The sequence below is a fragment of the Chamaea fasciata genome, unplaced genomic scaffold (assembly GCF_029207755.1).
Source record: "Chamaea fasciata isolate MVZ Bird 193981 ecotype frontalis unplaced genomic scaffold, bChaFas1.0.hap1 SCAF_13, whole genome shotgun sequence".
NCBI lineage: Eukaryota > Metazoa > Chordata > Aves > Passeriformes > Sylviidae > Chamaea > Chamaea fasciata.
Window position 1 is genome coordinate 9,628,293 of NW_027094098.1, and position 24,693 is coordinate 9,652,985.

The 24,693-nt window shown below is 42.8% G+C and overlaps 1 protein-coding gene across 2 annotated transcripts in view; it reads left to right on the forward strand.

Annotated features, from left to right (window-relative positions):
* Positions 1-14,392: 14,392 nt before the first annotated feature.
* Positions 14,393-24,693, forward strand: part of MGLL (monoglyceride lipase) — a 60,860-nt gene continuing 50,559 nt past the window's right edge. Inside the window, exons 1-2 of one of the 2 annotated variants that reach the window (XM_066195740.1) lie at positions 14,393-14,514; positions 15,572-15,710. In XM_066195740.1, the coding sequence (XP_066051837.1) occupies positions 15,586-15,710 (125 nt within the window). In that variant the 5' untranslated portion in view covers positions 14,393-14,514; positions 15,572-15,585. Of the gene's footprint in view, positions 14,515-14,621; positions 14,979-15,571; positions 15,711-24,693 lie in introns of those variants that run through there. The other variant, XM_066195741.1, reaches the window with a different exon arrangement.

The window sequence follows — 24,693 nt, forward strand, 5'->3', positions numbered from 1 at the left end:
GTGTTGTCTGTATATCTTATGGCTTTCTTCTTGTTTGTGCTGGTGTAGATCAGAAACAGATCCACTAAATTGGTCCAGAATAGTGGGGCTGCTCTGATGTACATCTTGTACTCTGAAAATTAAAGAAGAACAGAGGCAGCCATAATACACTGTTTTTATTTCCATATGTTTAAGCAAAGATTGAAAAAGATTAAGCAGAATTTAGGGTTATAAAATTGATTAATGTTGAGCCAAAACTTTTAGTTGAGAAAGACATTAAGGGATTTTCAGAATGTTCTTTTTAAATGGCATTAATTTATTTATTTATTTGCCATGCCAATTGGTTGGTTGATAGTAATATCTTCTGAGAAAACTGAAAATGAAATGTATTTCCTTATCTAGATTTTTAGTCTGATGATTTTATTACAGTTTTTCTTAAATCCATAGAGGAAGTGTGCAGAAATGTTCAACTGCTAATAGCAGTGTGTTGGTTCAGAGGGAAAATTAAAGTACATTATTTTAAAAGCATATTTCATAGTGTTTGTGAACAAAATAGGAAAAAAAATCCCAGTGATTAAAGTTTATTCTTGTCAGAGAATTTGAAGGACCAGATAACAAAGATACATATTGTCTGAACTCCCAGACTGTTCTTATTAAAAGTTCAGATTTCTCTTAGAAATAAAAATACCGAATCTGATACCACAGCTCTCACAGAAGCCAAGATAGAACAGTGTCCTGATGAAATGCCACAGCTGTGATAATAATGGACCATATCCCATAAATTTCCCTGTTCTCCTCTGACTTGGAACAATTTATAGCATGGTTCTGGTAAACAATGGAAAATTTATGTAGTTAATTTTATTTACATGAAACCAGTCCACTACCACAATAACAATCATGTTTCCTTTATGGGTGCATTTCTTCTAATAATTTCTATAATGAGCCTATTTCACAAAAACAGTAACACTTTTAAGGCAAAATTCTCTTTATTGCTCATGAAATTACAAGTATTTCTCTTGTACTTCACTGAATTAACTGGGACACCCTGTCATGCAGTGGGGGAACCCCTGGGCAGCTCTCAGCAGCACTTCATGATGTCACAAATGGAGTGTGTGCCCCCCATATTTTTGCTGGAATTAAAAGCTTTTTCTGCTTTATGCCAAGCCTGGTTTCGCCTTCTTCATGTAATTAAGTCATAATCCTTTCATTCTGATATCATTCTATGTTGTCGTGGTGATTTTTATCATAAAAATGAATGGCTGAGATGTGGGTGAAGACAAGCTTTTCCTGAACTTTGTTAAGTTAAAACCAAAGGGAGGAGTATCTGTGATAATTCAACAAACGTATGATCTTTTAGCACAGTGTATTTTAAAGCAACGAGAAGGAGTGGGCATCAGAGACAGAAAAGGCACGTTTACCACAAAAATATCAGTGTTTAGGAAATGTGTTGAGTTTAATGTTTTAGAACAGTATCTGCATGACACCAGTCATACAGAACATGCTGGTGCTGCATGAGCAAAGACATTCCTTTCTAATTCTCAACTCTTCAGGATTCACTTATTGGAAAAATAGCCCTATTTTTAGGAGAAAGTCTGACCAGTTTCCAAGTGTGTGTTTATCACAGTCCAGACTTTGAGAACAGCTACACAACATTCACGCTTCACCCAAAGGCAGGACATCTGTTCTGGTGGGTGGGTGCACACAGTGTCCATGGGTGAAGCTTTGCTCTGGTTTGCCATGAGCAGGACCATGAGTCACAGTCAGTTCTAGCTGAACTTCAGAGGAGAGCTACATCAGCATAGTTAAACTCTGGCGGGCATCAGGACATGGTTTTTCTTTTCTGCCACTGAAATATCACAACCAAGGTTCTAAGCTGAACTCATCTCCTCTGTCGCTCTTGCCACAGTTCAGAGCAGAACCTCATTCTCCTCTGAAAAATACACAGTTGTGTTATTAAATGGTGGCACATCATCATGGCTTGGAGAGGAGACCCTCATGCTTGGGGACTCCATGCCCATGGGTGACTCCCCAGCATAGCCACTGCTCTTCTCATCTCCTATATCATCTCAGCAGTTTCTCAGAGCTCCTCAGCCTCTTTTTCTGGAGAGTGAGGCAGCCTCTGGTTTGGCAGCTGGTACCTCATGTTTGCTTTGCAGAACTTCCCTCATGAGCAGTTCTGGCGTGTTCGTTCATCCATGTGGCATCAGCTGAGTGTGGAGGTGCCTCCAGGCTCAGCCAACGCACTGGCCGATGGCACTGACACCATCCACAACACAGCTGCTCCCTGCTCCCAGCATGTCCTGTGTGGGCAGCTTTGGCATCTCCTAGCTGGGCAGAGAGCCCGAGTGCCTTCAGCCCTCAGGCTGGGTCTGGACCACGTTACAGTGGTTGCTCTACAAACCATTTGTTGTCAGAATCACAAATGATGTTTTGGTTATCATATCTGTGTAAACAGTGCCAATTTGGGTACATAGGGACAAAAAAATCAGAAATACAGAGATTTCAAGTTTAATTGCATTATCCATTCTCTTATGACAGTCCAGACCCAATACTGATTTGGGGTTTTTTTTCTGGGGGTTAATTTTGACCTTTAGAGCAGGCGAAGGGCAATCTGAAGCTTTTCTGTGACCACAGGTCTGGGTGGCAGCACCCTGCAGCCCCTCTGAATTGAAATCTCTTTCTGGCTCTGTCAACTGATTCCCAGGTTGCCTGACAGATAATGTGGCATGCCAGAAACCCGCTGCTTTTCCATTTAAATAAATGAGAAAGTCGTGGTTAAATTAACACTCCAGGAGAGGTAATAAGGACCAACTCAGCAGCGCCATGATGTATGCAAATTGCAGTTTCACACATTAGGAGCTAGATGTTGTTTAATTTGTAAGTCTTTCTATCTTTTAAATGAAAGAGTCTCCATCAAGTTCAGGCAATCTTAAAACAAAAGGCAAAAGAAACCCCTCAAAGTCAACCACTTATCAGTGCTTCTAAGGGCACCTACAGTTTTTCTTCTGGGCTTTCCCTTCTTAGCCCCAATAAACAATTATTACTGAGTTACACTGCACTGCTGGGTGCTTTTAGGCAAAATATCTGCTGATTTCCAAAGAACAGACAGCCTGATTAAGGAGGTACTGCCGGCTCTTTGGTAAAAACAGAAATCTCATTTAATTTGCAATGGTGCCACAATCCAGAGGCTCATATCCATCAGGGATTTTCCTCTGGAAATGAAACTGTAACAGAGCAAAAGAAGAGCTGTGATAGCTGCCAGTTAATCAGACAGCAGGAACAGGCTGATAGGAGAGTCCTTTTTCTCCTTTTAGATCAGTAGAGATGGGAATGAAGATGCAAAGAAGCACGTAGCTGGATGGGGTTTTTGGAAAGGTTGGCCTATACATTAGTTTTAATGCTCCTTAATCTCTCTAAGAAAATTATGTATGTAACTGTGTTAGAGTCAAAAGATTTCCAAATGGACACCAAAACTGAAACTCAGTAAGGGAAGTGCATCCCCAGAACAGCAGAACTTGGGGTTATTACGACCACAGGAAATAGGAATAACTAATGTCCATCAAGGTGTGCTCTTTGAGAAGAAGTAAAATATTAAAACATTCTGAATCAAATTTTAGCTGGCTCAGAAATGTGCAGCCTCTGTAAATAAGGCTAAAAATATACTTGAAGCTCACATGATCTTTTCCAGGTTTTATTCAGAAAGGCAGAGATTTCATTCTAAACCAAATCCCATCCACATGATTTAGAGACTTGCCTATCTTTTTTGCTCTTCTGACTTACGTGGTCAGTCCTCAAAAGCTGTTGCGACAGGTCTTTGAATACCTTTGGAGGAGATTCTCCTTCCTCTGCTCTTGTCACCAACGCCTCCATGTTCTCTTCCTGATCCTGGATGTCATCTTCTTAGCCTTCACCTAGAGATACTTTAGTGACCTCTGACATCCCATTAGAAAAGAAATAATAGGAACTTGCCCTGTCTAGTCATTATTTGGCTGCAAGCATTGAAACAAAGTCTCACAAGAAAATGCAAGATAAAATGCTGCAATGAATTTGTGGACAATAAACACTCAGACTATAACCAAAACACAGTGTCTGAGAGTGATTCCCAGTTCTCAGAAGTGAATGCATAGTCAGGATGATTTTCAGCTCCGTGCTGCAGTCAGAGCTGGCAGGTACCTCCTCTCCATTGCTCTTACTTCTCAAGGAAAGGAAATCTGAGCAGTCAGGTGGGATGAGAGCTACAGCCTGCCCTGAGCTGGGCTATTGGAGACAGGGATTGAAAGAAAAGCCCCAGGTGCCTCTATTCTGCTCTTCAGATGCAGTCTTGCCAAACTTGGGCGGTTTACAATTCAGAATACCAAAGAAGACTGCAGTTCTGTCTGCTCTGGCTCTGTCACTCAGTACAAGCCCCTGCCACTCTCTTTGGTTTTTGTCTCTCATTGCTGAACTAGGATAATGATGATTTCCTAGCAATCTAAAAGACCAATTAGCATTTACTAAGCTGCAGGGCCTGAGTGCCAATTGTGCAAATACATGTTTGTGCATTCCAATAAATTCTGCATTTGCTGCAGTCCCCCAACCTGGGATACAATGGAACAACAACAATAACAACAAAAAACAGCGTTGCTCTTCTAGCAAGGAAGGCAATAACTCTGAGAGACACAGAGTACTCCCCACCATGGGCATGATGCATTTGTCCCTGAAGTGGCATGAAGATGATGTTGGTTCATACATGTCCAGTCATGAGTGCGGAGCTGGAGGTTCCTGTCTCCCATTCCCATGCAGTCCCAAAGGTGACTGGGATTTGTAATGTAGTGCTGAAGCTCCAAGCCACATGATGAAACTCTGACAGCAGGAGCATGGAGGAAGGACCACCAGCAGGGCCTTACCCTCACAGCCCTCAGTAAATGGTGCACATCCTGACAGGCTGAGCACGAGATATCCTCCTTCACCCTGTGATCTGAGTCACCATGCTGCAGCTTTGTGAGTTCACCTCTGAGGGTTTTCATGAATTAGGAAGTAAAAACTTGGAAAGATCTGCAATATCACTATTCTTTTAATTGCCACCTACAGTTACCCATAAACATCTAGCTGATTTTGCTCAAACCTTGCAGCTGACCATAGTGGTTTATCCTAAAGCAGCAAAGAAAATAAACAGGAATTAGGATCCTTCAAAAAAAGTAAAATTTCTTCTATTTCTGTTCAGGAAAAAAAAAGATGAAGAAATGTAGCATCTTCCAAGCTACATCCCATGTGGCAATCTTCCAAACCTCTTTCCATATGTTCCTAAGTGTTGAAAGCCCAAATGTTCCCTATCTTGCTGCCAAATTCTCTGCTTCAATCCAAATGTCTCTTACAATACAGTTGGATATTGTCTAGTGAAAAAACCCTCAGATTGATTGATAATTAAAAATATATTTGATCATCAGATAGAGAAGAATGGCCAAGGAATGCTGTGCTGAATGAATCATTCATGCTCTCATATTTCAAAGCAGAAGGATATCTTTCCGATATTAATGGAGTTGCCCCAGAAATCCTTAATTGTTACAGAACATATTGCTGAAGAGATTTGAAACTGGGCACAGAGGAGGAGGCAGATGAGCCACAGCAGAGATCTGCACTGCCGGGTGCAGTCTGGGGAATATGTCTGGCAGGCTGCAGAGGGAAGCTTTGGGCTCCAACAGACATCCCTGGATTGGTCTCAACCCTGTCTCATTTCAGACTAAGCCCCACAAAACTAAAGGCTAGGAATTTCTTCTTGTTTTAAAGCATAGCTGCTGCTGTAATCCCATCCCTACAAGTGCTGGGGTACTAAGGCAGAGGTCTTGGGATAGGGCTGAGGCTACACGTGTTGGTCAGTGCTTCTTGTGTACATTTCATGGCACAGGAGGGAAAGAGAGACTCTCCAGCTTAGGAGCTGAATGTTGCAGCCTCCCATCTGCTGTCCTCTTCCTCAAACTTCCCAAGGTCTAGGAATGATGGAGCTTCATGTAGATCCCTCCATCCAAGAGCTGCCCTTCCTCTTGTGTCTGAAAGTGCAGCATCTCCAAACCTTAGTTTCCATTTTAAAAGTTACTCTGTAACTCCAGAGGAGGTTCAGTAATGTAACAACAAGTGAAAATAAACACATGCTGGTGTCAGAGCATAGTACTGTGAGCTAGAAGGTTCCCATCTGCAAGAGTTCAGGAATCCCCTCCAACGGGTCTGCAGCAGGAAGATGAACTGACACTATGAGTTCACAGCAGCTGCAGATGCCACTGACTCGACAGCACAAACAAAACCACAGACACCTCTGCTACATGAGAGCCCGCGACTGTAGCCAAGATACAATGGATCACTTGTGTTGGAAGAAACAGGATGAGGTTTGGGGGGTGAAGTCTCAGATATTGTAACTTTTGATGTTATTAACAGTACATGCTACTAATTTACAATAAGATCAAATGAGGGCTGTTGATGGCCCTGGGGATTGAAGACACACCTCTAAAGCATAGGAGGCTCTGGTAACCATCCCTTTGTGTCCTGAGATTGTCCAAGAAGCATTTCCATCTTACACAAGAGATACTTTGGGATGCTTTGTCTCATTTTTCACTGCAGTGCTTCTCATTTGACTTTTTCTTTCCGTGTACCCCTGGGTCAATTACCACATGCATTAATTCAGCCTAGGAGAAAAATCCAGTGAGTGCATTTTCCGGCGCTAGAGGGTATAAAGTAATTGTAGCAGACACTGTGAAAATTAAATAACTGAGAGGGAACGATTATGAACCAGATGCCAACAGTAACAAGTCTGGTGCTTAGTACAGAATAGGTCACATGTGATTTCATGGTATTAGGGCACAACACTGAGCACAACTGGGCCTGTTCTGTTGGTCACCTGGTGTTACCAAAGTAAAAGAACCCTCCCAGGAGCTAGTGGTGTATTTGGGATAAGGTTTCTGCAAGACATTAAGATCCCGCCTAACACCTATACCAGGATGGCAGAGTATCTGCTACAGTTCTTTTGTTGTTCCATAGCACAATGCTTTATCTTTTCTGTAACATGTATTTCACACTAGGGATATTTTTTATTTTCGCTGGTACTATTCCCTCTTTGCATCAGTCTGAGCAAGCAGGATCAGACCCAAGTTAAATAACTAATGCAGCTGTTTTGCTGAACCAGCTTCCTGGCTGGGAAATTAATCCAGTCAGCTGTGGATAACAAACCCCAGTAACAGAGATTTCAAAGATTTCATGCATTAATTTTTTTTTTGTTAATAGTTGAAGAGTTACTTTTCCTACAAAATCTGTTAGGCAGATGTTAGGAAGTAATTACTATACATGAATCAGAAAGAGAATGCACGTCTTACATTGAACATGAATGGACTTAGTAAAGAAACTGATGATAGATTAAAAAAAAAAATGCTAAAATATATCTGAGTGAAATATGTCATAATTTGCCTCAGGATTATAAGGAAGAAGGAGCACAAGGCAAGCTCCTCTCATGAGCCATGTGTTTATTGTCCTTCCGAAACAAGCAGCGCACTGCTCGTGGGCTTTTTTATCAACAGCAGAACCATTGAGAGAAATTGGCCCTGGCTGAGCAGGGAGTGCTCCCATCAACACCTAATATCTAATTGCTTTCCAGGCAATTGCATCACTGTCCAGTGTGGTGGACAGAACTCAAACATGACGAAACTAAAATACTCTCAAGTATCCCAAAGAATCCTTAGATCATGGAGCACACAGATAGGGCTGATAAGACTGATCATATCAGTTAAACTCTTGTCTCCATCTACAGATTTATTGTCATTTTTATGTATAAATGCAAACAATCTTCAAATGATGGTGTCAGGAGTAACAACACCAGGACAATAGGATAGAAAGCAAAACTGTAGGGAAAATGTTGCCGTGAAGAATGCAATTGTCCAGGCTGTGGTTTTCTTCAGGCCACAATATCCCATATATTTACAAAGCTGGGCAATCTTCACTGGCTGAAAAAAGTTGCTGCTTCCACTGTACACAGTGCTCTGATGGATAGATTTTGAGGTGAGGTGGGAGTTAGTAATACTATAATTGGGTAAACAAAACCAGGAGCATTAAGAATGGATTCTGCCCTCGGCTTGCCTCCAGCATTGAGCCCTACTTTTCTCTGCCCTATGGTTTTCCAATATAAAATATAAAAATTTCTCCTATGTAAAATACAAAAATTATTCCTCCTTTCTGAAGTATTTTAAAACCCCAGGTTCAAAGTACTACATTAGAGTTAAATAAAATATCTCCACAACTGATGATAAAAATACTATGTGTCTTTTTCTATCACTAGAAGTTAATGCCCTTCAGAGATAGGGTTTCTGTAATTACCTTTATGTCACAGTGTGGCTGGAGCAACTGAGGTCATAATCAAGGAAATGATTCACCTGTACCGTGAAAGCTGCCTTAAGATTCTTTTTAGGGACATAAACCAGACCTCCAGATTGTGCTTATAGTCACACATAAAGTCAATTCATTCAAAACACAAATCTCACATCAGCAACTACAGCCTTCTAAATTCCATCCCAGAGTCTATAACTTATAAACACCATAAACATAAATGTTACAAAGGAAGCCTTTAAAATTACAAACCAGAGAGAATGTTTAATATTTCAAGTCTAATTTACAATATAAAACCTAATTTTGAGAAATGCTATGAAAGCATCAGGGTTGGGTGCATTTTAGAACAGCATTTGTCACAAAAAAAGAGCTTGAACATTTGGGTTGCCAAGGCAGAAATAAGCACCACAGACTCATTTTACCCTTATGGGGATTCATCAAGGTTGTGCAATGCAGCTGTTGTCTTAGCAAAAGAAAGTATTGGCCCCTGGCTGAAGGAAACAGAAACATAATTACGTTATGATGAGCTGGAAAACTTGCAAAGAAAAATTGGAATGCAAAGCGTGATAAATGATGCTTTGTCAATTGCAAAGCAGCAAGAAAAGCAGGTGGCACAATAACAACCCTTCTCCAGTCAATGCTTCCAGTTCAGCTACCAAAATAAAGTACCACTCTAACCATGGCAGGGTAGTGCTAGCTTTTGGCTGTAGCATTTAGCCCTGGTGCAATAATGCTGGGTTTGTAGAGTGGATTATGCAGTCAACCTTAGGAATAAAAATGAGAAAAGAAATGGTCAGGTACTCCTCAAAACTGAGACCATTATACCTGTTTGAGAAAATTTATAGTTCATCTTATTCTGATTTTTATGCATATAAAAATTCAAAGGTTCAGACCTTCTCCTTCAGTTTCCTTTTGATTATGTTTTCTGCCCCCAAAACCCTTTTTCTGCCAAGGTGACCAACATTTCTGAACATTACTGTGGCCATATGCAAGGAAATGCCATTCTGTAAAAAAATTCTTTAAGCTGTCTATGCTGACATTGACAAGGGCAGGATTTCCCTTCAGGTAAACCACTGAAGTTCACTCCAGTGGTGTGAATAAATCCAGAGGGAGAATCGGACTAATTATACACCAGTACAGGAAACTTTTATTTAGAAGTTGCAAAAATAAAAAGGGACAAAAGGGTTTAAGGAAAACCTCTCGATAAAGGGTAGAATGAATAACAACCCAAACCAACCCAGCTGCGGTTTTTTTTGGTAGGGCTGCAATGCCCACATGCAGCCTTTGTCCAGTAGAGCTGAGGCTGTGCCCTCTAGCGCCGGTCACACGCAGAACTGAGCTGAGACACTCCTGCTGAGCCTGTGCACCTCCAGACCTCTGTAAAAACCTATTCATTCCCAAGGCAGAGCTATTCTCAAGCAAAAAGGCTGCTAGAATAACTCCATCAACCTCCCTCCTATGGAAAAAAGCTCAAGGGCAGAATTTCCACTCTCATTTTGAATTTCCTGCCTTTGGAAGATGCCTCCCTTTTCATACTAAGAATGTCTCAGAATCTAGTATTAAAAACCTTGTGGGGCTTTTAATTAAAAAAATAAAATGAAACAAAAAACCAAGTGAACCACCCAATACAATATGTGTTGCTTCTGTAATTTAAAACAAGCAGTTCTCAAGTTATTATCTATGTAGGATAGGTAATCTTCTATACATCAGTTTAAAAGGCTGAAACTGATATTCAGTTACTGTATTTTTAAGGTTATATTTTTTGCCCTGTCAAATAAGGAGCACAGGCAAGATACTAATCACTCCACTCATACAGCTACTGTTTACAAGTCACAGATTTGTGACTTTTCATGACAGCATGATTTGCAAATTTTTATTACCTACAAAAAATTAGGACTATTTTTACAACTAATTATTTTTATTTAAAATTTATTATTTGACTGTAGTTTACATCTAGGGGTATACCCCTTGTAGCTTAATCTAATAATTTTATTCCTACTGATTGGGGAAGGTGAGATTACTGAGGGGCAACAAATCAGTGGAAGCCTGCAAACAATTTCTGTGATACTCATGTATTCCCTGTGCTTACTCTTCAACCCTTCTCCATTTCACACTAATTTGTGAGGAGGTCTATGAGGCTGTAGAATTTTGCAGAACAATCTTGAGCTACTTATAATTCCTCCTGACATTGTTAAGATTAACCTTATCAATACAGTATTTTCCTCTAGTATTTTCTTCCTCAATCTGATTTGCATGACACCAAGCTTCTTTTTTGGCAGCAAGTCATTAAAATAGATATTTTACAGGAAAAAGAGAGCAGTTCATCCCAGCCCCGACTCCTGACTCATCCCCATACTTCAGGAATACCAATAGGAAAGCAAAGGCAGATTACAGAAATGAGTAAAGGTGAATGACTGGACTCCATCTAGGGATTAATAATAATTTTTTAAAAAATCAGCCAATGAGAAGGGCAAATCCAAATCAATTACGCTAAACTGACAGCTTTAGTGGCATTGGCTTCTTTGCTTTTCACTTGATGTCAGTTCTTTCTCTTCATGCTTCATTTCCCATCATTTCCCACATGCTTTCTTGCTTGTGCTGTCTGTTGCTCTCTCCAGCTGCTCCCTGGCTACTGTAACTTCCAGCATTTTTCTGGTTTTGCAGCAGATTCTTCCATAACCACATACTCCGAATATATTTTATTATTCTGTCCTCCTCCTCTGATTTTTTTTTCCTCCTTCTTGTCAGGAAAAGTTCACTTTGTGGTCATGGTGAGCAGAATCCCAAAGGGTTTAGCACACACAGCCTACCAAATCTACTTCTCAAACAAAACCACTGCTTTAAAATTTAGAAACGTGTCGTCAACAAGAGCAGAAGGATCTCATACAGTCTATTTACCTTTGCATGCCAACAGGATGGGATCCATTAAAAATTCATTTTAGGAACAAAAGCCTAACTTCAAATAAAGTCCTTGTTCCCTTACTCAACTATCAGAGCTACACACCAACCTGCTGTGCTCTCACCCATCATTCTACTTCTCTCCTCTCCTCTCCTCTCCTCTCCTCTCCTCTCCTCTCCTCTCCTCTCCTCTCCTCTCCTCTCCTCTCCTCTCCTCTCCTCTCCTCTCCTCTCCTCTCCTCTCCTCTCCTCTCCTCTCCTCTCCTCTCCTCTCCTCTCCTCTCCTCTCCTCTCCTCTCCTCTCCTCTCCTCTCCTCTCCTCTCCTCTCCTCTCCTCTCCTCTCCTCTCCTCTCCTCTCCTCTCCTCTCCTCTCCTCTCCTCTCCTCTCCTCTCCTCTCCTCTCCTCTCCTCTCCTCTCCTCTCCTCTCCTCTCCTCTCCTCTCCTCTCCTCTCCTCTCCTCTCCTCTCCTCTCCTCTCCTCTCCTCTCCTCTCCTCTCCTCTCCTCTCCTCTCTCCTCACTTGCTGTGATATCAAGTTTCATTACATGTATTTACTCTGTCATTCCAGCAATTGATCCTTTTCCTAAAATTTGCCTTGTCTAAAAGTGTACCCTTTTTCTCTATACTCCTGTGCATTCCTTGGGGGTCAGTGGAGACAAATTAAGCAGGGCTCAGCCATTACTAAACCAAACATCCTTTCCTACAAGGATTAAGTAATTGCTGAGTTAGTGTAAAGATTCACCAAGTGTGAATCTATTTTTTATTAGAAGTTGATTTAAACTCTATTTCTGAAACATATTTCACTCTACCAAGACAAGATGTTACAGTCTCATAAATACTGCATGCTCAGGCATCTCTTTGATTTCTCACAGGGAGCCAGTATGCAATAATTCCTCTGCTGAAGCCTGGTGTATACTCTGGGTATCAGGTACATGAAGTCCTCAGACCCAATCCAGTTTTCTCTGGTGGCTTTTCATTCACAGCTAGAAATCTGTAAAATAATAAGGCAACAAGTCAGCAGTTGCTCCTCATTCATTTTTATGTTGTTAATATTGAGATGGGGAAGTGTGTATTCCCCGTGGGAAGAAATGTGCTCAAATTCCTGGGGTCTTAGGGAAGGTGGTGAGAAGGGAAGGAGCTGTTGGTTGAGTCTTCATTCCAGTGCTGTGGTGAGGATCTGGGCCTGCAGAGAGGGCAGGCTGCACCACAGTTATGCTGCCACCAGTTTTAGCAACACTGAGGTTAACAGGGTATCAAGGGAATCATATATCTGGACTGACCAGGGCAGGATTTCAAAGTCAGGATCTCGTCCTTGTGTCCCAACAAAGATCTCTTTCCTTGAGATGCTATTTTTATCCAGAAGTTTAAAAAAAGATTTTTTTTCCTCAACTCCTTCCACCCCTCTGTGGCCCTGGGAACTGTGATATTCCCAGCACCACAGTAGGAGAAGAGCCTATTCCTGGCATGAGATTTCATGGATGGTTGTAGGGAAGCAGTAAAGTGTTCCTGGCAGATAAGCCCTGAGCAGGGGAAGAGACTTCTTTCCTTCTTTTCTTCTTAATCCAGTTATTATCTGATCTGTATAATTTAAATAATTATCTATGTCCTTGCTTCTACCAGCTCTGGAGCTGGCTTGTGATAGCTCTTTAATTCCACCCATTCATGCTTAGACAGTAACTGGCCTAGCAAATGGTACAGCTCCAGGTACAGCTCCCAGGGCTCTGCTTAAGTGCCATCTGACCTAAATCTCACTGATTATAAACAACCATAAGTGTTGGTTTTGTTTATTTTTCCCAAACAACAGCAGTTATAGGAACATGTAATTTTGCTTTTGCCATTTATTACTAACACCCCCATGGCATTTAATATAAATGACATTGAAAGAAGAATAAAATAAAATCTGGTTTAGATTTCCTTTTTATTTTTATATGGCTCATCTCGGAGGTTTCGCATTTATTGTTACTAGTGTTAGCATGGATTTCTTTCATTTCCTCAGCCTTTGTTCACAGATCTGCACTTGATGAGCATGTTGCCTCACTTTAAAAATAAGGTTAATAGCTACCTCTTCTTAGAAAGACTTGAGACCTCTAAGCATATGTAGGCATGTAAAAATGAAAGGAGCTGATGAAATGTAAAAGGCATGAATCTATGCTCAGTAAATGCTAAGCACTTAGCAGTATTAAATGACAAAATTCTGTACTGGGATGCCTTGAAGCTGGGGAGCTATTTTGGCTTCAGGGAACCTTGCTGTGACAATTTTTATAAGCAAATATCATATACCACCAAACAGATCTCACATTACAGAGTGGCAGCATATGTACTGCGTATAATCTATAGTGATATAATAATTTATGTGAGTATAAATCGCATGCTGTGTTTATAAATGGCCTTTACCCTGAATGAGGGTGCAAAGCTTGGGCACTTCTCTGAACTAGTATCTGAGCGGTCTCCCCGGTATGGCTTCAAAGCCTGAAGAGATGCACATTAAAAGCAAACGGCGAAGTTTGGTGATGGGATCCCAAGGAGCGGGGCGGACCGGGATGCCCAGGAGGCAGCATGGCTCCACGATGTCCTCTCTCTGAGATTCTGCGCGAGAAGCCGTCCCCGCCTCCGGGGTGTCTCCGCCGTCCCCCAGCCCGCAGCAGCGGAGCGGCCGCTCCTGTGGCCAGAGCCGGTGCCGGGGGCTGCGGGAGCTGCAGCCGCTCCCCCCCGCCGCGGGGGCCGCAGGAGCCCAGCGGGGCGGCGGCGCAGCCTGTGCGGAGCCCCCGCGGGCGGGCACCGGGGAAGGGGGCGGCCGTGCCTCCGCCCTCCCCAGGGCCCGGGGGCACCACGGGGCTCCCCCGCTGCCCGCCCAGCCCAGCCCAGCCCAGCGGAGGGTGCGGCGGCACCGCCCGCCCCTCCATCCATCCTTTCATCCATCCATGCATCCATGCATCCTCCACCCTTCCAACCACCCACCCGCCGCCCTTCCGCCGCTGTCTCGCTCCTCTCCGGGAGCAGCCCGTGCGCACCGTGCGGGGGAGCCACCGCGCTTCGGCTCCGCGGGCGGACGCGGGGCCGCCGCGCCCGGCCGCGGCAGGAGGATGCGTGTGCGGGGCTGGAGACCTGGCATCGCGTCGGTGCTTGGATCCTCCCTCCTCCTTCTCCTCCTCCTCCCCTCCCTCCTGCTCCCCGCCTGGCAGCGCGGGGCTGGGGAAGTTGCGCTCACACGAGAGATGTCTTCGCAGCGGGGATCGCTTTGAGAAAAGGTCTCCCCCTCCCTCGCCTCCCCCCGTCGTCGCGGCCTCCGAACTGTAAGTGGCAGGAAGGAAGTAAAGTTGCAAACAACCTGCCGCGGCAGGAACTTTGTGAGCTGCTCCAGCTGCATGTGTTCAAGGTGCCTTTGATGTACGTGCAGCAGCTTCTGGAAAGTGGACTGCAGCTTTCCCACCCGACAGCCCTCCCTCTCCCCAGCCCTTCCCAGCCTCCCCTCCCACCACCGCCACTTCAGCCCGCACACGCAATTTGTTTGAGAAGAAAAAAAAAAAAAGTGATGAACGAGAAGTGGTGAATTTCCTCAAAGCGACTTTCCTCAAAGGGCGAGCGAGCCGTGGAGAGCAGCCGGGGCGAGGGGCGCCGGGCGCCCGCCGGGAACCGCGGGGCTGCCGGGCTGTGAACGCAGCTCCACAGCGAGATGCAAAAAGCCTCATCTGCTTGCGTTTGACTTGCGATGCCGGCTCCTCACTAGAATGCAAACCCTTGCACAGGATGAAAGCAGGTTTGTGGCAAATTCTCCTGGAAATGTTTCGCTCCCCACCGCCGCTACCTTGCTGTCTGAGATGTGTGAGAAGATCTTAATGATGACACGGTGGCAGATACCTCTGCTGTGTACCCTCCACTGTTCTTTGGACGTGTTCCGCCAGAGATAAATCTTTTATGCAGCTGTCTTTTCATATCTGTAGCGATTGCTGCATAATTTGCTCCTGATTGCAGTTAAAATATTCTCTTTAGGATCCGTTTCACAATATGATGCAAAATAAACTCAGATGGGAGAAGTGTGGAATAGAAAGCTGTAAATGAAGTACTGATGGTGGATTGATCTTCCCTTCTTGTTGCTCCCCCCGCCCTACCCGTCCCAGTGCTCTACCTGTAAACGTGAGCCTTTTCTGAACAAAAAAAATTTGCTACATTTCTGTTTTAAAGTAGTGATTTTGGGGTCTCTTTGGCTGGGGTTTTGGAAGCAGCCTCCCATCAGTGGTGCTTACCTTAGTGATTGACTTTCTTGAGTGTCTGTGGCTGCTGAGCCCATCAGCTTTTATCTTGTCTTCACCAGTTTTTAAAGTATGTCTTGTTTCTTCTAACACCTTGCAGGTCATTCTTCCAGAATGCCAGAGGAAAGTTCGTCAAAGCGGAGTCCTCAAAACATCCCATACAAGGATCTGCCCCATATCATCAATGCTGATGGGCAGTATCTCTTCTGCAGGTATTGGAAGCCAGCAGCATCTCCCAGGTGAGCACTTTCAAGCGAATGTCCCTTCTACTATCCTTATCTACTGTCCTTTCTACTGTCACTAAATACGACTCTCTTACTCTCTTAATGTAATTATTATTTATAGCTTGACTGGCATTACAGGGCCATGTACATGGAGCTTTATAGAGCCCCTAAGAGAGCTTCCTCTCATCTCAGAAAGTCCTTTCTGTCAAGATTGCATTCTTCAAACCCTTACTTGCTCGAGTCAGCCTTACAGATATAAAACATGGAGTTACTGTCATTCCATGCACAGCTGGCTTGGTTGGCAGTTCAGTATTCTACCAAGTGGCTCTGGCAGGTGGCTGCTGCCTATCAGCAATAAACAACTATTCCCAAACTAAAATCACAGGCAGTCAGCGAGGACAGGGATACAGGCTTTGGGATGTTCACTCTTCCTGATTTTCTCAGTGTCAACAAACTTAAGATAAGCATCTGAGCTCAGTTTCAGTAGTTATAGCAGGGCAACAGGCATAATGTTTGACCGCATTGCTTTTTGACTGATTTTAAATTATTTATACTTAGTAAGTGATTCAGGGAACTCTCTCACCAGCAACTGTAATTTCAAAACTGACCTGTGTAATAAACACAAAGAATCAGATAGAGAATTTTTTCTAATATTTTCATCATAATTTAAATAACCTCTTTAATAGCTTGCTGTGCTAATTACGATCTGCTGTGGCTCCCATAGTTATGATCTTTTTTCTTCCAGTATCTGCTGGCTTGGCATGTATTTATGCTGCCACTTGTTATGTAGGTATCTACTGCATAAAAATATGGATATTGTTTAATTGTTTTCTTTATCTGCAAGCCAACAGGAAGAGCTGTGTTGATTTTATACAGCTAGAAAACAGTCACAGGAAAAAGTTGTTCAATCTGTTGTAGGGAGTTAAACTTTATCTTGATGACCCAACAGGTTAGACGCCAAACCAGCCTGCAACTACTTTGAGAGAGGGATACAGGTCCAAGTTAGCTGGCCTCGGGGTTTATGCCTACAAAACTAAAGGACAATGGGAATAACATAGGACTGGGTTGGCACTCAGGTAATATAGAGGGTGGGCAAGCAACAAAATACACTGTCCCCAGAGGGGAGGACAGTGCAGCCCCCCCACCATGGCTCCATTGCACAGGTTGGGCTCTAGGACAGAGGTCTGGTTCAAGATCTCCTGGTCTACAGAGCATTTTATACTTGCTTCTACTTGCTGCCTTTCAGAAACAAGGACAAAAGTTTTTTGGCACTGATGCATTATGTAGTCTTTGCACCAACCTGAAGATTGCCTTTACAGAAAAATAATGCTATAAAATCAGGGTTCTACAGTGAAACCAGGCTGTTTTGTATTATAATGGTAATTAATTATTAACTACCCGTAACATTCATTGCTCAGTTGTGAAAACTGCTTTTTTATCCCATTTAATTTCTTACCAAATTAGTAGTGGGTGGATGGGTCTTTGTTCTAGAAATGGTAAGAGCTGAGAGTGAAAACTTGGTGTCTAAGTCCTCTGGGTAGTTCATATTTTTTTTAGTGGTTTGTGCACCAAGCAGTTAATTAAGAGTGAGCTTGTCCTAGTTTTGTGACAAGAAAAGTGGATGGGATCAGTGTTGCTCATTTACAAGGAGCTCCTGAGTGTGTGTTTGCATGATGGTGTGTAAGGAGGGGGCGTATTGTTTATTATTAGCTCCTCATGAATTGTTACATATGAGAGAGATGGTGACTGAATAACAAGTCAGTGCCTGGATTATGCCATCAATAATGCTCTTGAAGTGCTTTGATGGGCAAACCAAAAATACATTATTTTGCCCCCTTTCACTTTACATAAGAAGCTCTGCTTTTTCTTCTTCCTATATAGAAGCTCAGCAACTTTCATCTAATTTTAAACATTCAGCAAAACTGATCTCTCTGTATATATGTATAGGGAGAGAAAGAGAGACACCTCAGGGGACTTTTACAGGCCTGTTACAATTTATTTCAAATACTGAAAGCAATTCATTCAGTCTTCTAACTCAATTGTTGATTCAGGTTCAAATCTTAACACTAATGAATGATGCTATAACCATCAAATGGTGGGACCTTTCATTGATCCATTATGTGCCTAATCCCAGCTAGAGCTGTAGAAATACCTCTTCACTGCAGATGCCCAAAGATTATCACTGACTTGTCTTCTATTACAATAGAACTTTTCGCCCTTGATCTCTCCCCCAGGGAGGGTGAAAACCCAGGATGTCTGCCGAAGGAAATACTAAAAAGTACCCTTAGCCTGGGCTTGAAGAGCAGACAATGGCCAGGCAGTCTCTGAAAGTGGGGACAACTGACAGACATCACCCCTTGGAGCTCGTGCTTCTTTTTTATCTCCCTAAACAGACTCATAAATGTGGATAAAAGTCTGCGACAGATTAACATGCAATAGCATATTTAGAAAAAAATTAAAAAACAACACCAAAAACTATTTTTTTCAGGAAGATGGAGAAATTTTGTGGGGCTTTATTGCCTCATGCTCACAAATACCCAGGCTCTGATCCTGTGTGGTGTTGATCTGACTGATCAGCCCATACTGGTGCACATATGGAAGCTTTGTTATAAGTGCCACTGAGGCCAAGGTTGTCCTGCCAGTGAAAGGCACCTATTGTGAGTTCCTCAGCAGGGTCTGCTTTGTTTCAGAGAGGGATTTAGGTGATTACTTCACAGGAAGCTGACACACAAAGGCACTCAGTTGTCATAATGATTAGATGGGGTAGATGGAGTAAGGAGTAATGGGACTAAGGAAGAAGAAAGACAGTGTTTTCCACTTGTTTTTTGCATGGGAAGTCACTCCCAACAGCAGAGCTGGGGCCTGGGTGTCGTCTTCTCTTGCTGCATGCTGGCAGCAGTGCAGGTGCAGCTTCTCTGACCAGCAGCCCTGCAAGCTGCCCAACTTGTTGAGCCAGTTCCATCTTAAGGTGTAATTAAGTGGTCTTGCTGAATGCAGCAGAGAAGAAAAAGCAGTATGTTCTGGTGTCGTTTTCATGTATTGTGCCAACACAGAATTTGTAGACCATGAAAACAGGTAACTCTTCGGCACCAAGTGCTCACTGCTGAATGCAATGCTTAAGATCTGGGCAAGGCATAGCATTTTTAAGACTGTGTAATGTTTGGAGAAATTAAATCATTTGAACCAAACAGGACTGATCTCATGCCTACAGCATGTCCTAGTAGCCAAAAAAACCCTACTTAATGGGAAAGCAGTCATTGTGTAAACATTAACAGCTCCATGCAAGGCTTAAACCTCTACCACCACCCTGAGCAATCTGAGACAAAATATGAGGTAACAGGAGGTTACCTCAGGAGGAATTAAGAAATCATGGTCTATTCCCAGCTCTCAGACAAAGCTGCTAAGAATAGATGCTGATGAGGAAGGGGAAGGAAAGTTGGGAGGAGAAGTCAAGACATTTCCTTTGAGGCCTCTAAAGGGCCTGGGGAACTTCAGAGGTGACCTTCTTCCTCTGTGGTCTGTATCCCGATAGCCTTTTCTAGATGCTTCCTCCATTCTTGTCACTGCATAGATAAGCACAAATAGTTTTTTCTGGGGAACTTTTAGCCCCTCTTCTTGACCTGAAGTAAATTCTGTGAGAATTATTGACTCAGAGTAATTTTTTCAAAGGTGCTTATAGCTGCAGCTGCCACTGACTTCAGACAGAGTGATGCCCGAGTTTCTCCTGGTAGATCAGTCACTTTAAGCTGGGCACTTGAGACACTTGAAGCTAGAGGATGCACTTGAAAGTGTAATTTCCAGACATCTAGGAATCTGAGCTTCCTCAGTCACCAAAGAGAAACCATTACCTGGCCAGTTAGCATGGTGCTTGAGTGTCTCTCACAGAGTGGTCTCTGTAGGTGGACTAAGAGGGGTGCCAGGATCCACTGTGGTTCTCTGCCTGTGGGTCACAGAGGCGTTCCTGGGCCATTGTTAATGTACACTGGAATGCGTTGGCTCAACTTTAGACATTGTGACCACAGTTTAAGTAAGCAGAATTGCAATTGTCCAAGTAAACAGTACCTTTGTAAGAGTTCTTTCAGTTCTGCACCGGAGATGTGCTTAAAAACACAAAATTAAACAAAAAGCACCCAATTCTCTATTTACTTTTTATATTTCTTTTACTCTTTGAAGAATGCCTGCCATTCTTTCTGAGATGTTAGTAATGAAAGACCAAGGCAATAAGGAGAAAATAGATTTCTCTGTTCCTCAAAGACTTTGCAGATGTGCCTGTGGTGCAGAAATACAAACTGCTTTTATATTTGAACTGGCCCTTAAATTGTAAATATTGCTTGATGGCTTTGGCATCTCATTACCAGCACTTCCATGCCATTTCCAGAAGAACAGCGCAGCTTCCAGCATGAGCAAATGACAAAATTGAATTTGACTTTCAGACCTTTCCAAAGTGAATGAATAAATAAATAAGCCAAAGTGAAGTCAAAGCAAAAGGAATCAAGTCACTGATCATAACGTCTTTAATTATAATGTATTGTGTTAGTCTCTAGAAATACTTAAAGCAGTTTCTAATTAAGTGTCATTCTTGAAGAACACTTTGTTTGTACTAATGAGGTCAACTTGATACTAAAGCCAAATATGTAGGATGCAAAGTGACTTATGTCAGCACAGTTTGCCATAGGATGAATTCAGCTCCCTCTGTTTTTCTGATCCCATCACACACACTGCAAAGGGAAATAACAATGATCATTGTCAAATCAACATTCCAGGCTTTGCTTGCTGTATTGCTATTGAGTTTCTAAAGCATCCCTTCTTTTCATCAGCTGTGTATGTGTTCCTTTAATGCCTCTGTTATCTTTGCTCCATGTGACTGTCTTATTCACTGTGAATGGGGGCATCCTTTTATGATTCTTTGTGTGGTTCCAGAGCATGAGCAAATTAGCAAACCAGCTTCATGTAAGAGTGGCTCTGACAGACAGGGGAGCTGCTTTGGTTCTCATTGCAGATACTTCCAACAGGCTTCTTCAGTAGCATAATTTCTTTTCAGTCTCCACCGGAATGTCCAACACTAGCAAATCTGCTTTGTATTCCACAAAACCCAAGGAAAAAGGTGAATAGCAAACAGAATAACAATTGTAATTAAACCGTCCCTTTTGCTCATTGCCCTGTTAGGATCTGCTTCTGAGCACAGGTGTACAACTTTGTGGCATCAGTGTCTGGGAACAAGGTGATTTCTAGAGTTCCCTGTTGTGAGTCTCAAAGCAGTAATATTTCATCCTGATCCTGAGAGCAGCAAAAAAAGAAAAATCAGTGTTGGTTCTGTGTGCCACCTGATGAATTGGAAACAATGCTGTACAGCACAGTGAATATAAGAAGCAGAGGTAGAAATAGGAGAAAAGAAGAAAAATGGTCAAGAGATAGTGTTGTAAAGATCATTTTTCTGCTCGTTATTCTGCCAGAGACTGAAGGATAAGCAAACCTGGCATCTGTAAAACAAACAGGTCATTTGCTTTTAGTTGGAATACAAGTGTGATGATCAGTATTGACTTTGTGCCATCACTCCGATGGATGCCCAAGTTGGTCACTCAGCATTTAGAGACCTAGTGGTCCCTCCAAGCATCTTTATCCTGGGCAGACCCTTCACTGACCTCTTCTTCAGCTCATCAAACTGAGAATGCTCTGAACCAGCTATTTGTTGGTAGTGACACATGTCAGGGTTCCAGATGCAAAAGCACTTTACTTCACTGCTGTAAGGAATATGTGGGTTTAGTGATAATGATAAAAGAGCTGCACACTGTTCCTTGCTTCAATTTCTCTAGCACTCTTGGAACATCCCTTGGGAACACACGGCAGCTCTTTTTGATCACTGTGAATGCATCTACAAGAACTGGCTGGTACAGCTGTTCTGGCTGGAAGAGGGTATTTTTTCTAGATGTCTGTAGCAGAGGAGTTGGCCTTGCAAGTTCTCTTCAGACTGCTGTGACTTGGTCCTTTTTTGAGCCAGGGCAAACATCTGGTCTCTGTGTTCTTCTAGGGAAATTGCATTGTTCTAAGAGCTGTCCCTGCAGACATATTTGGCTGAGCTGCCTTCCCTAGGTTCAGGCATGTCATTGTCCTAACGTGTTCCCACTTGAATGGAAGCCATCAGTGTTTGAAACCTCCTATTGTCCTTTATCCAAGAGATGTGATACAACCCTGATAGCAAATGGCTGATTATTCCAGGAATCCAATGAGATAGTGTTGTATCTTGCCCATGAGATTCCTAAAGATACGCTTAGACAGGTCCCTTACCTCATTCCACCCCAGTTATATCCTTAACTACACCCAGGCATCCCTGTCCTGTACTCTTCAGGACAGACATTCTGACGCTGTGTCAGTATGGCTTATCATCCATAACAGGAAGGAAGGAAATTAGCAAACATCAGGGTAAGTAAAGTTTTCAGACATCATTAAAATTATATCTACTCTAGGGTTTCCTCTTGCAATTTGACTTACGTTAACTGAAAGAAAAATACTGGTTCAGCAGTCCCAAATACCAACGTTGGGCTAGTCCCAAACATAAACATCTTCTAAAGCAACCAGACTCAGAGGAGTCCCTGGGTGGTGCTGGCAGGAAGGCATCCCTAAGCTGACCGGACTCGATGCCCAGACAGTGTGGTACCAAGGTGTGGCCTTGGACCAAGGAAGGGAACAGCTGATGGAAGCTGTCCTGGGGGCCACAGAGCTGCAGTCAGATTCACCCACCTCCAAGCATGCTCCTATGAGATAACCAAATCAGCAGGAGAGGAAATAGATCTTAGTCTTGGTCTTTCTCTGCTTGGGAATGTGTTTGTTCCTCTTAGGCAGATGCAGGATGTGTGTGTCTCAAGGGATTCACTCTTTTTGTAGCAGTTTTCAATGTCCTAGAACCTTGAGTAACACCAAACTTCATGAGTACTTCCACTGGCATGAAAGAGTCCCAACTTCTGTGTCAGACACTGGATCTCCAGCCAAGAACTATCTTTGTTTCTGTTTGGCAGGCACTCACTTGATGATGGAAGCCTCTGAATCTTCCCATACTGAGTGATAGCAAAGGCAACTTACTAGACCTAGAGAATTTAGTGTCAGAAAACAGAAAAACGAAAACATGGTCAAGACAGTCATTAGACACAATGACCAGTGATTTACAGAATCAGACTTAAAATTTCTCTGCACTTTTGTTTCCTTGTCTACAATTGCGTGTAGTCATCCAGTCGAGCAATACAAATTGGGGCTGGAGTCTCTAGATGAAAGTTGCTAGAGAAAGTAAGTTATTCCTTGAGCAGCTGATGGTTGAAGAAGGCTTGATGTTTGAAGAAAGATTTTAAATAAAATCTACTAAGCGATGAATTAGTTGTTCGCTGTTGTCCTGCTACAAGTAAATTGTCTCAGCAGCAATTGTTGAAAAAAAAGAACAGGGAAAAAAGGCAGAAAAAATATTAGGACTGAAAGATTTTTTTAAATTTACTTTTTTCTTTCCAGGTTCACTGTGGTCCCATGAATGTAGCACAGGGAACCCATGGTGATAGCTCACCTCTGCCGTTAAGCTCCTGCTGGCTCCTTTAGAGTCAGGTTTTTACTCATGCTCCATGTCCATCCTTGCCTCTGGCATGCTGTGTTGCCATGGGAAAGATTTTTTACCTCTGTGCGTCAGTTTATGTGGCAGTGGGAAGAAGGGTTGATCCTTGCTTGGGATGGGGTAATGGATCAGAGAACTTCTTGAGGTGCGACTCATCTCTGCCGTGTGTGACCTCTGCAAGTGGCCTGGTTTGCACCATTTGTAAAGCATTTTGGGTTTTCTATGTGAGGAGTGTTGTACAAAAGCCAGCTGCTGTTATTATTTATCCTCTTTATTTACTGGTCACATTTCTCAGAGCTGGGGAATGGAAAAAAACAAGCAATCAGCAGATTCACTTTGTTTACATTTCATTTCGCTTTTGGGAATACTGATTTGTTAAACAGTATTCCTTCCTTTGAAGCCTGTAATTTTGCATAGTGGAAATATTGCCTCATTCTTACACACAGGTGTGGGTTTCTCTTTTGAAGCATTATTTAAGGGTTCTGCCCATTAGAGGTTTGCTTCCTGCTGGGCGCATTCTCCTCCACAGCAGCTCCCATTCTTTCTTTGCCAGGAATCGAAGGAGTCAAAGCTGGCCTGGCTGGTGAGGTTAATAACTGTGGCATTGAAAGTATTTGCTCTGGATATTGTTGAGGCTTTTTAAAAGTGGTCAGAAATATGTGGTACAGTCTCTGATGAAGTGTTCCACATGAAACAGCATTCCTGCAGCAGAATAACAGCTTGTGGTTTAAATAAATGTTGTTATTTCTGCTCAGCTGTAGGTGTACATGTATGTTTTGGTTCAGTGACTGCCAGATACTGTAAATGAGTATTGATTTCCTTTTCTATTTTAAGCTTTTCTTCAGAAAAGACATCCCACATGCCTTTGACTTTCTTTCCCTGTACCTAAAATGATTGCAGCCAAGGACTCATCTAACTAAATACTCTGGTTTTTTATTGTTACCACCCATCTTTATTCTAGTACCTGCACCTCAAGTTGGACCGGTCCCCATTCACATTTTGGAGCCTAAGGCTATTACATCTGGCCTTTTTTGAGCAAATCAACAAGGCAGTGATTAAAACTCATGGCAGGTAGGCTTTTTATTTGTGTTAGCATGGCCGCCCTCACTGCAAGAGGTGAAGCTGCCTTGGTGTCAGAAATGAAATAACATTTTAGGAACCAAGCCTGCAGTAGCTAGGGCCTTTGGTCATTCAGATTATCTCAGTGCAGCCAAGAAATAGCACATTTCAATTTGGCAGCCATAGGCTGAAGTCTGTCCAACTCTTAAGTCATCAGTAGGTAAGCCATTGCACCTCACCTCTCACTAAAATTCACTTTGGTTCAAAACATGAATAAACATTTCAGCCTTTAAAGCTCCTGTTGCAGTGATCATTGTCTTAGCAGCATTACATGTCTCATGTTTGACT